The sequence below is a fragment of the Oxyura jamaicensis genome, chromosome 6 (assembly GCF_011077185.1).
Source record: "Oxyura jamaicensis isolate SHBP4307 breed ruddy duck chromosome 6, BPBGC_Ojam_1.0, whole genome shotgun sequence".
NCBI lineage: Eukaryota > Metazoa > Chordata > Aves > Anseriformes > Anatidae > Oxyura > Oxyura jamaicensis.
This window is the reverse complement of record NC_048898.1, coordinates 25,506,163-25,518,523: the sequence shown is the minus strand read 5'-3', so window position 1 is coordinate 25,518,523 and position 12,361 is coordinate 25,506,163. Positions and strand designations below refer to the sequence as shown.

The 12,361-nt window shown below is 43.1% G+C and overlaps 1 protein-coding gene across 1 annotated transcript; it reads left to right on the top strand.

Moving 5' to 3' along the window:
* Window positions 1–2,840: 2,840 nt before the first annotated feature.
* Window positions 2,841–11,898, top strand: SMNDC1 (survival motor neuron domain containing 1). Its single transcript, XM_035330215.1, has 6 exons — window positions 2,841–2,981; window positions 3,169–3,288; window positions 6,515–6,657; window positions 8,387–8,548; window positions 9,280–9,433; window positions 10,115–11,898. The coding sequence occupies exons 2-6, from the start codon at window positions 3,169–3,171 to the stop codon at window positions 10,250–10,252; spliced, it is 717 nt and encodes a 238-aa protein (XP_035186106.1). The 5' UTR covers window positions 2,841–2,981; the 3' UTR covers window positions 10,253–11,898.
* The last annotated feature ends 463 nt before the right edge of the window (window positions 11,899–12,361 follow it).

The window sequence follows — 12,361 nt, the reverse complement described above, 5'->3', positions numbered from 1 at the left end:
CCAGGCTGGCAGCCCACCAGAAAAGCCAAAAAAAAGTCTGGTGTCTCCATTTTGGCCTAGATTTCGACTGCAGTTCAGCTTCAGTGACTTGCAGACAGACTGCTTTGTTTGCAAAAGCCAAATTTTTGCTAGTGCCTGGGTCGCTGTGCTGAGCAAAACAATCTGTCCACACAGATGAAGCCGAAAAACGAGGGCATTAGCTTTGGGTACGATTGTCGGCTGTGTTACTTGCTGCTGAGCACTCGGCTCACCCCCCTCCCATCCCACAGTTAAATTCATCAGGGTTTAACATCGAGGAGTGCGGAATGGTGCTGATCCTGGTGTATTTCTACAATATACACGATTCAAAAGAAGGGTAGTCCCAGAGCTCTTCAAAAATAACTTCAGATATCTGTTGCTTGTAGCTCTAACTGCAAAAATAACGCAGCAGACCGGGGAAAGGAGGCATAAATTCGGTCCTACAGAAGAAACGTCGCAGGCCTGCCTGGGTACTTGTGCCGGCGGTGCCGGTGTTGGTGCAGCAGCACCACCGCCTGCTGGACGAGGCCGGCACGGCTCCGGGTGGCCGCGGAGCCGGGCTCCCCGCGAGCACAAAGCAGGGCCAGCTGTCCCCAGAGCGCTGCCACGTCCCTCGGACAGCTTCGGGAGAGCCCAAGGGCTCACCACTAAGGGCAGCTTGGAGAAAGACTAATCCACGAGCCTTTTCTTCCTCTTACGAAGTTAGGGAAACAAATTCGATGGCATTTGTGGTGAAGGATGGTCTTCAATTCACTTGTCTTAATTTGGCGATAAACTGCTCAAAATGCTATTCATCACAGATGATAAAATGCAATGCACAAACTCCTGTAAGAGCATCAATTACTCTGTAATAACAATACAGCTGTGCTACAACTGTACTCTGTAAATTAATATTGCTCAATTCTATGAATACCCTGCGATACCAAATGACAATGTATACACAGCTCATAAAAAGGGGTATGAAGAGAGACAGTTCTCCAGGTAGCTACTCCCCTGTAAGGCTGCAGGTAGAAACATCCAGATATGGCAGATCCATACCTGAACTTGCTTTATCTCCTCACATATGCAGAGCCAACAAAATCTGAACAACTGGATAGCATCGTTTTCAGTAGCATGAGGTCTGGCTGAGATTGTGTTTCTCCTCAATGTAGTATAAAAGATCTATTTTTTGTCAAGCATAAAAAAATAAATCTGTATTTCTGGGTGGAGACAAATCTATTTTTAAGGATACAGTTAATGAGAATTTCCAATTTATAGAAGTAAATTTGACTCAGCAATTTGACGGACCCTTCTAGAAGTCTGCAGATTGCACAGAACTCCAGACTCTAGAACCATATATAACATTGCAGTATTAATTCTCAACAAAACCTATAAAAATAAAATAATCTCCTTACTCTTGCTCAGGCGAGCACAAACATTTTCTTCTTTGCTACACCATTGCCTTTGGAGGGATCTGGACACCCACACGCCTCCTCACTCCTTCACTTCCTTTCCACAGATACGGACTGGACGTCTTGTTCTGAGAGGCAAAGCTCGTGTTAAGTGCAACAACGTGCACTGTAACTCACAGGTGTGCTCACAGTCTTTAAGATTGCTTTGTATGAACAAATTTGCAGGTTTGTTTTCAACAGTCACTGATTTGCTCACAAAGTCGTATCAGAAAATGCTTTTATATCTGTTTCCAGGTTAATAAAAATACCAAAAAAGATGCTAGTTAGTATCTTTGTTGCTGCTCGTAAACATGGTCCCATCAATGCTGTGAACAGCGTCCAATAACTTCTGTATTTCAATTATCAAACCTTATGCCAAGATAAGCCAGAAGTCTGGTTTATCCTCCACAAAGATATCCTCTGAGGACATAAATTAGGCACTGCAGAGTACAGTAGATGCATTTCCCTTTGTACATAAACAAACCCAAGCGGAGCCCAAGTCATCTTCCTGTGAAGCACTGCACGCTGCCTGCTGTGTGGGACAGGATGCTTGTTGGAGACACCAATCCTGGCAGTATTAAGAAACACTTTGGGCGCCTGCTTAATCCAACTGGCTCACCGGCTCGAGGTCACATCAGCCATCAAATTTCTGCCAGGAATGCTTTTTTAGTTCCTGCTCTGGGCTTGAGTGGTCCGCAAATTTTTCCTTTCCCCTTTCCTCCCTTGGTGTAGGACCAAACGTAGAATGACAGGATCATTAAGGCTGGAAAAGACCTTCAGGACCATGTGGTCATGCCCCCAAGCACCACGTCCAACCTTTCCCTGAACACGCCCAGGGACAGTGACTCCACCACCCCATACCCGACCGCTCTTTTGGGGAAGAAATGTCTCCCAATTTCCAACCTCAACACCCCCTGGCACGGCTGGAGGCCATGCCCTCTGGTCACTGGTTACCCGTGAGAAGAGGCCGACCCCTTCTCCCCATGGCTTCCTTTCAGGCAGCTGCAGGGAGCAATGAGGTCTGCCCTGAGCCTCCTCCTCCCCAGCTAAACACCCCCAGCGCCCTCAGCCGTTCCTCGCAGGACCTGTGCGCAGGCCCTAACAGGGGGAGCTGTTCCTCGAATTGTCTGGCACCGAGTTTCACACAAATAACCGCTCAACACAAATAAGCCAGAAGAAACTCGTGTTTAACGGGGAGAAACGCGAGGACACAGAACAAGGGACACGGCCCCACGAGGCGGCGGCGGCCCCGAAATGGCGGCCCCAGCCCCGCGCATGCGCCTCGCCGCGCCCCCTGCGCCTGCGCTCCCCGCGCCCCTCCCCTCCCCTCCTCTTCCCTCGCGCGGCACCGCTCACCCTCCCCCCACGTGACGCGGCCCTCTGGGCGCGCTCCACCAATCATTGACGGACAACGGCCGCACGTGATTGGCGGGGGAGCTCCCGCGAGCTCCGTTCTCCCTCCGGTTCCGGTTCCGGCCCGGCGCTCGGACGCGGAGGCGGTGGCGGCGGCCTCGGCCCCCCCGGCACGGCGAGGTGAGGCGGGGAGAGGCGGGGCGGGAGGCGGCCGCGCCTGGGCCCGGGCCTCTCGGGGCGGCCCCGGGGCCGGGCCGCGGGGTGCTGGGCCCAGGGGCGCTGGGGCTGGGAGCGGCCCCCGGTGGGGCCCAGCCGGGCCCGGTCGCTAACGTCTGTTCCTTCGTGGCGCCGCGCGTGTGCCCCGCAGATGTCGGAGGACCTGGCCAAGCAGCTGGCCAGCTACAAGGCGCAGCTGCAGCAGGTGGAGGCCGCGCTGTCGGGGAACGCGGAGAACGAGGACCTGCTCAAGCTGAAGAAGGACTTGCAGGTGAGGGCGGCGGCACCGGGCGGCTGCGCCGGCTGCCCTGGGTGGTGACGCCGCGGCTAAAATATATTCCCTATAGCTTTATTGCTTCCTTTTCCTATAATTTCATGTAATTGTTTTAGGGTTGGATGGGGGGAGAGCACCAACAAAGTTTGACCTATTTACGGTCTGTCCTGTACATTGCCCCGAAACACACATGATTTTACACGGCAAACTTTTTTGCTGAAAACCACAACCAAGGAACAGTGAAAGATATGTCAGTGCTCTCTCTGCTATTTTTTTATTTAAAGTGTGTTTCAGAAAGGTTGGACTTAACTGCTAGACTGTTTGTGGGGCTGGTTTATAGTAACAGTAAATTAGAGATGGAAAAACTTAAACCTGAGAGGCATCAAATTATTCCAATGAAATTATGCATTGGTTAAAGGGTACCATTAGTTCTTGTCACTTTTATTATGCTGAACTCTAATGGGTGGGCTCAACAGGATGAGCTTTGAGTTGTCAAATCATTGATCCAGAACCTGTTCATTCATTACCCGCATTTGCAATGATGCAAACTTGAGAGCGTTTCAGTATTCCTTGTACATCTAAGCATCCGTTGTCTTAAGGCTTATTTATGAAAGGAAAGGAATATGCCCTTCATTCGCTGCCTCCAGTTCTTTAAACGTTTGCCCATACCGCATTCCAAAGAGGTCAAAAGCATTTCTGGCCCTTAGGCTGCTGTTAGCGACAGGAAGACCACCACCTAACGGTAAGCTGATAAGTGGTCTTTAAATGTTTGTGTATCTAAAGACACGTTGGCATACAAGTAAACAGCAGTACTGCTGAAACCTCACAGGAGAGTGCAAGATGCTGCCTCGTTTCTGTTGTGCATTGCTTTAGCTCTCAAGTTTTAAAACATATAAAACTACGCAGCGTGAAATTCAGGAACCGTTACTCTGGATGGAAATAACAGCAATAAAACAGAGCTTCAACCGGAACACAAGTAGTGCCTCAAATCGGTGATCTTTAGAATTCCTTTTAAATTGTGAAGGTTTTGTGACCGCAGGGCACTTGATAGATCCTCTTAATGTCCTTTGTTGTACGCTGTTAAAAGCATGTGTATATTTTTATATTTTTAAAATGCACAGCAAAACCCGTATGGGATGATATTTCTGATACCAACGCGACCTCAGCTTTGATATGCAGAGATCATTGATGTGAAAGGACAACTTGCAAACTTTTTTATAAATGCTTTCTGCACAGAATGGGGAAGATGTTTACACTTTCGTCCCCAAAAGGTTTGCCATCTGTATGTTCCAGCTTGACAATGACACGGATGTTTTGCAGCATTGATATATCAACCAAACAATTGTAGAAACGGGTTGGATGCGTTGGTGCCCTGACCAAAAAAAGTAGCTTTTTTTGTTTGACCAGAATATTACTATGTAATTGAAACATCTTTTTACACTATGAATAGGGATGCACTACTGCATTTGGTATACTCGGCTTATCCCTGAGTAACAAAATTAAATATTACAAGAAACTTAGCCTTTTACCTTTTGTTTCACTGAAGCACTTCTTAGGACACTGTCCATGCAGCCAAGGACCAAACTCACGCTTTGCATGCAGTGGAATTGGTGGCAGCTGTCATCTTCTGCAGTTAGGGACGATATTCACGGGTGTCACATCCAAGAGTATAAAGCTCTGTCTGGGTTGTAGAAACCAGGTGGTGAGGAGAAATCCTGACAAACTCTTAACTAGCGTTCTCTGCAGGTCACATTTTGTGTCACGGGGCCATGGCAGCAAGCCCTGTTGTTCAGCTCAGCTGTTCAACTTGATAAGCTGCTGCGGTAGGCTCTGCTGTTGAGAAACTTTCTTTGAATAAATCTTCCTGTAGAGACTGTTAGAGCTATATCATGAGTTGCAATGCAACTGCTGTCTTGTGTGCTTAGCGCTGTACTTGTGGATATCGAATGAAGGCTTTTTGGTTTTCTTGTTTATTACCTGAGCTAGTTTCGTTAAGCCTGCAGCTGCAGCGGGATGTGAAGCTGTGAGGAACAGTCAGGCTTCACAGAGCCTCCGCTGAATGTTGTTTGTAACTTCTTTACATTAAATATTTCCTTATAATTAGGAGGGTGACAGTGGCTCATACTGAGATACTCTTAAGAACTGAAGTTTTTTTTTTTTTTTTTTTTTTTTTTGCCGGGGGGAACTGCAGAGCTGCCTGGTGTTACACAAAAAGTTCAAATGTTCTTTTAGGTGCTGGCTCCTAAGTCTTTGATTTTTAATTCTAGTCCAAATAAGTGGTACTGATGTTGGAGAAAAAGAATATGGGCAGGAAGTTGAGGAGGGCTGCATGCTCCTATCTGTGTATGAATAATAATTAAAGGAAATGGAGAAGTTTAAGTATTTAAAAGCCTTTTTTTGACATTTTACTCGCTGGATAAGCATGGGAAGTCCTGGCCTGAAATCTTGAGGTCACAAATTTGGAGAAAAATGAATGCTTAAATTAAAGTTACTTAAAGAAATCAATTCCAAGAATGCACCTGAATGCTTTCTAGAAAAGAGAGGGCTTTACTGAGTGGCAGTCTTGGAAGGCGCTGGCACTGAGTACATCAGTTCAGACAATGCAGATATTTGAGGAAGCACTTTTCAGTTTATTCAGACTTAGAGCTGTTGCATTACGCTTGCGGTAGTTATGTGTTTATAGATTACTATATATGAAGTAGTCAGCAAGTCCCAGCACAGAAGAGATGGAAATAACTGCCGGCTAGACAGAGAATAGAAACATTACATGCTTGACTTCTGTCTTTCTCAGAGCACTGTGCTGCTGATTACTTGCTCTGCCACTCATGGTTTTTGGGCAGTTAACCAGTGTCATGTGCAGCCATATGTACAGAGAGCCACACCACCGATTTGTCTTAAGTTTACTTCACCTTTAGGCTGTCTTTGTGCCTATGGATAAGCAATTCCCCTAGAAGGAAATCCTGTAAGAATGGGCAACTTTTCTGAAATTTTGTGGAAGGCATGGGGAACTTTACAGGGAGGACCGTGGATATTTTTATCTACATTGGCAATAAGTGAGTTTAGTTACATGATTAAAAAGAAAAAAAGCAGCCTGCCTTGGTCCACTACAGCAGTTGTGAATTCATCACAGTAACTTCAGAAAAACAGACCTGTAAGCTTGGGGTAAAAGATTCATGGTAAGAGTTTTGAGAAGTTATTCTGTGCGTTATTTTTTCTTTTATAGGAAGTCATAGAATTAACCAAAGATCTCCTTTCGACACAACCTTCAGAAACTCTTGCAAGTTCTGACAGTTCTGCTTCTGCTCTGCCCAGCCACTCATGGAAGGTTGGGGACAGATGTATGGCAATATGGAGTGAAGATGGACAGTAAGTGTAGAAAACTTCTCTAACCGTTACGTGAAATAGTTCAATGGTAAGAGACTTTCATTCAGCTTGTACTGCCCCTAGGGCGACTAAAAAGCAAAAAGAAACACGCTATTAGCTATCATCATACTCCCCTTATTAAAGGTCAGTAAAGTAGAGCTGTGGGGTCATTTTCTAGGGATGCCCTGTTTGTCACTAACCTTCTAAAAGTAGAGCACCTTTGGTATATTACCATTTGTTAATGTAATAAATGGCAGACTTCCGTGACCTAATCTGTGTGTTATTTTTTCTTTCATAAAAGTTATATAATATCATATTAAATGACATTATATTAATATTATAATAATTGATCACATCAAGAAAAACGCTTGTTGTATCTGTTTGTGTCAATATTTGGAAATCAGTTTTTAACTCTAAGTATTTTTTGACTATGAAATAACTGGCTACGCAATGTAGTTAAAGAATTAATCAACCTTTGGAATTTAGTCTCCACTGTGTTAACCTTTGAAGTTCTGGGAACCAGATTAGTTCATTCTGACTTCTTAATTTTTGAGGTAAACATTCTAAAATGAGGAATGTGGTTCTATTAATATTTGTATTAACCACACAAATTTGGGCGTAACTGTTAACATATCAGGTAGAAAACAAACCTAACGATTAACAGGTTTTCTGTCACAGATGTTTTATTAACTAAAATGCCTTTGCGTAAGAATTTTTGAAAGATAATGTTATACTGTGTGTGTTGGGTCACCACTGGAGCATTCTTCTTGCTCTGATACTGGGTTAGAGGATCAGAGTTTGAAGAAGACTGCGCTGGAGTGCCCACTGAAGTGGCAGGTGTTTTGGCAGCTCAGCATGCCAGTAATGGACGTCATTTGTATGACTGTCCTCTTACTTTATGCAGTTTGGGTTTCCTTGTATGGTGCAAGGCATTAACGTTTAGCTCAGCTTAAGGCATTGGCCCACTAAAATTATACAGACTCATTTAGTAGATGTAAACTGGAATACTGTCTATAAAACATCTTATTTCATCCCTCCATTTGTCTTAGAGGTATCCTTTTGCTCTGAATACAGACTCAAATTGTTTTAATGACCTTGGAAATGTATCACACTTTCTCCCCTCTTTCCCGTTACGAGGTCCATTTGATTGACTACTACATTTCATATGCATAAATTCAAAATGGACCAGTTTCTGTTAAAATTTCAAAATTACAATTTCAGTTCAGTAAGAAAACTTACTTGTTATAAATGTTGAAGGGGAAATATTTTTGGATGCCTGAGTTTTTGTTTTATTCTTTTTTATATGGAGGAGAACGGAACCAAACCTTTGCTGCCCTGAGCTGACAGTTCCCAAAACTTCCCAGTGAATTCCCTGAAAGCTGTGCTCTTTGAGTGCTGGATCTTCCTGGGGCTATTCCCAGTCCCATGACCTGCCAGAACTAGAAACAAAATCAGAATTTCTGATTAGATTGCCCACGCATTAATCATTACTCTTGTTAACTGTGAGACCATTGCTTCTCGCTGCCAAAGGTCAAATACAACAGAGCCCAGTCTTTGTACTCGTGTCCTTTTGACCTTGATCCCTTGCTTTGATTTGGGTATTGTCCCTGAGAAGGAAGGCTGATAATTGCAGGTTTTTTACTTAATGCCATTAGCTGGCTGACAGTGTAGGTGTTGAAGGGCTGAGTATTAAACCTTTACTCACATGCTTACAGCCATGATATCTTTACAGGTGTTATGAAGCTGAGATTGAAGAAATAGATGAGGAGAATGGAACAGCTGCAGTCACTTTTGCTGGGTATGGCAATGCTGAAGTTACACCGCTGTTCAACCTCAAGCCTGTGGAAGAGGGAAGAAAAGCAAAAGAGGACAGCGGCAACAAACCCATGTCCAAGTAAGTAATATACAGGCACAGGTCTGAAAGCTACTTTGTTTTATTTTTTTTCACCCTCACAGCTACGAAAATTGGCTGATGAAATAGATTTTTTTTGATATCTTCATGTATTTGTGGTGAAGGATCATAAATCATTGGCATATAATGTTTGGCAGATGATTGTGGCTGGTATTGTATGTGTTATGTATCCTGGTAAGATAATGTGATAGACTTTGTGCTCAGATCGTGCTATTTATTGCCAGATACCAAGAATCTAAGTGGTAGACTAAAAAACAGGTGGTACTTTTTGGTGGCCAGCAGAGAGCTGGCAGTTTTCAGCCCAGCTCCACAGCAGGCTGCTCTCAGATGTGTAATGTGGCACACAACTGAGTGCACTTACTAGTACAAAGAACTTGTGCTCCTACCCCTGTCCCTGTGTTGGGATAGCTGCATTGACCCCGTCACTGGGGAGATGAGCTTTAATTATAAACATAAATTTTGCCTAAATACACAAAGGATTCATGCAATGCTTAAGCATGGAAAGATTGATTAAAAAAAATATATTACTCTTATTTCCTCCCTCCCCCCATGAAGTAGAGAATACGTACATGGTTTGTTTTATGTCATTTACATAAGGAAAAACTATTGTTTATGTGCCCTTCCTACAGAGGCTGTATTTTCTTACAGGATACTCTATAAATATCAAGAAAAAGACACAAACATGAAATGTATTTTTTTCCCCTTTCTTCCAGAAAAGAGATGATAGCCCAGCAACGCGAGTATAAAAAGAAAAAAGCTTTGAAAAAAGCTCAGAGAATTAAAGAACTTGAACAGGAGCGAGAGGACCAGAAAGTCAAGTGGCAACAGTTCAACAACAGAGCATATTCTAAAAACAAAAAAGGCCAGGTTTGTTTGCACTTCATCTGTATGTGGATAGTAACAGGTTAAAGAATTCTGTGCGTAACTGGGGAGAGAGGTGGTGGTGTTTTTGAAAGGTAACTTCACCTTTGGCATTTCAAAGTTTGCAGTTCAATATTTCATATACTTTCAAGGCCTGGTTTTGCACTTACCTTGGAGAACTGGGTAACTGCTCAGTTGCAAGGTAACGTTTGTAGGAATTAAGCTTCTGAGGCCTGTCTAAACCAACAAGCCCGACTTCTTCCTGTGTTTACGATGTGGCAGGCACAGCACTAAATAACTACCATGGGCTAGTAAGCACACTGCAAAAAAAAGTTAGCATCTTAAAGCTTTACTTAATTTTTATCGCTGCTGGACCAAGAGTTGCTAGACATCGTGCTAAAACGTCAGTCTCCTGTGTGAGCAATGAAGAGATAATCTCGTGAGGAAAGTGACCTGTATTCGTTGTTGGCCTGACCCAGGCCATCCAGTACATACCAACCAGGAAGCTCCCAGCTCTGCTGTCTCATCTGCTTACAATGTGCCACAGATGAGCTAGCCATTTGAAAGCATGCTTGCCTCTAGAGTAAGAAGTTGAGGATTTTGAAAGACTTCAGATGGTAATATTTGCTGATTTTTAGAAGCAATTCAGCCATTATTCAGAAATGGTGTTTTCTGTTTGGTTTGCAGGTAAAGAGGAGTATTTTCGCTTCTCCAGAGAGCGTAACCGGCAAGGTTGGAGTTGGAACATGTGGAATTGCAGACAAACCTATGACACAGTATCAAGATACCTCTAAATATAATGTCAGGCATTTGATGCCTCAGTAACAGGGGAAAAAGGTGGAACTTCATCTCTGCAGGGCTTTACACTTACCTTTTTACCATTATATTTTTCTAAAAGTAAATTATTTGTTGGCACATAGAAAGTAGTCCATTTTGTCACCATCACTTTGGCTTCAGCTGATACAAGCCTTAAATTTCCAACTATTGATTTGATTTCCCCTAATCATAGAACTTTTTGTAGCTGCATTAAAATACATTCTGCAGGTAAATGCTTTCATGAACTGCTACAGCCTGTTACGCAGAAAGCAGTAGTTTTCTGGAAGCTTGATCTCCAGAATCTTCCATTCCCACCGGTGGTAAAGTTTTCTTTTTTTTTTCTGTCCTTAGGAAAAGTGGTGGTATAAAAATGGCACCGTAACAGCCTCCCTCATTTCTGTAGTCACAGTGCTGTCTGCTGGGCTCAGTGACAAGCCCAGCATTACAGAGCTGCTGCAGTGCTGTAGCGAGAGCTAGGCTCCATCGTAGCTTTTAAGTCACGTGGAATTGCTAAGGAAGTTCTGAATTACTCCCTTACAAATCCACTGAAGATCGATTTGTACAGCTGTGAATGAGGGCAGAACAGGGCCGATACAATCTTTATTACTAAATACTATTCATGTGCTAGAAACAATAAATCTGACTTTAATTCCAGCCTAAATTTCCTGTACTACAAGTTAAGTAGAGGAGATCTTTTTTTTTTATACTCATCAAATTGTAACAGGAAGTTACTGAAACGTAACCAGAAAACCATAGGAAAAGGTGTTTGGACTGCAGTTTCAAGAATGGAACTGTACTTAAAGCGTGCCCCAGGGATTAGAGTTGAGAGAACTCTAGATGGTTGTGCTTTGGAAATGAATCATCACCTCCCCTCTTGTAGTTCTTAGAAACTAAAAGGTTTGATGGTCACGGACCTTGAACACAGTAACACCTTGCCTTGTGTCTGGGCTGCCTCCATCTAGAAGAGTAGAACTGAAGCATAGCAGGTATGGATGCCTAGATCCCTCATAGCTGTGAGTGAGTGAAGGTTAGTCTCAAGTTTCTGTCCGTAAATAACTGACTGGCCCTAGTGTTCATTGTAACTTCAGCTGTATTACAGTGCTGCTGAGCCCCTTCAATTTTATTCAGGAAACCACGTGTAAAAGCTCTTGCTTTTTTTGTATTTTATGTGATTTGCTTTCCTCTGTTATTTGTCTCTCACTTACGGTAGTGGTGCCATCTCTGAATCCGTAATGTGGTTAAAGAAGTTAATGGGTAGCCCTGTATACAATGTAGATATTATTTTTGTAAAATCTAGGGCTGAGTTAATGGACAAGAGTACATCAGCTGTTTCCCCATTAAATAATTAAAGGGTGTGTCTTGTCCATTAACCCTGACCATTATTTCCCTGTATATTATGTTAATGTAGCTCATTTTGTAATTTGTTACCTAGATCAGGTCACGTCAGCAATTGTTGATGCACTGATTGGTGGAAATGTCCATCAGTTACCTGAGTCACAACTCAAGCTAAACTCTACAACTGGTAGTTTAGAATCCATACATAGAAAAAAGTTTTCCCTATAATGGGAGAAAGTGATTTTTATGAATACAAAGTGTGTTAATTTCAGTTTTGTATGTTTAACTTTTATTAAATAAAGTGTTTAAAATCTGCTGGATATATTTGACAAAGTGAATGCACGCAAGTGTGGCATGGGCACAGAAAATGAGCAGGATGGAGGCAGTATAGAAGCTGCTGATGTTACGTAGAACAGATGGAAAAAAATGGAGTATACTGAGTATGGTCCTCAAAAGTGAATCAAGAGTATGTCCCTGTCAGTACACGTTCCTCATCTTCACTGCTAGTGTGTGTGGAGGTGAATTTTCTTTTGACTAGAAGAAATAAAGTAAAATAATTTGAGGGAAGACCCTGCTGCTTTTTAGAGAGGGAGCTTTACTGCAGCCTGCACCCTCTAGCTATGTTTCTGCAGTGACAGTGGTGATAGTTCTTCAATGCTGACAGCTACTTGAGGAAAGTCATCTGGTATCTTTTACAGATAGCTTTGACAGGGATTCTGTATCACTTTCTCTATACAAAATGAGTATCTTTTAAGGTTACAAAAAAAAAGCACTAAAATAGAA

Excerpts from the sequence above, each read along its gene's own strand:
- SMNDC1 (XM_035330215.1), top strand. The coding sequence starts at position 3,169 with ATGTCGGAGGACCTGGCCAAGCAGCTGGCCAGCTACAAGGCGCAGCTG. Across the intron at positions 3,289-6,514 it reads AGCTGAAGAAGGACTTGCAG|GAAGTCATAGAATTAACCAA; the intron begins GTGAGGGCGGCG and ends TTTCTTTTATAG. Across the intron at positions 9,434-10,114 it reads CTAAAAACAAAAAAGGCCAG|GTAAAGAGGAGTATTTTCGC; the intron begins GTTTGTTTGCAC and ends TTTGGTTTGCAG.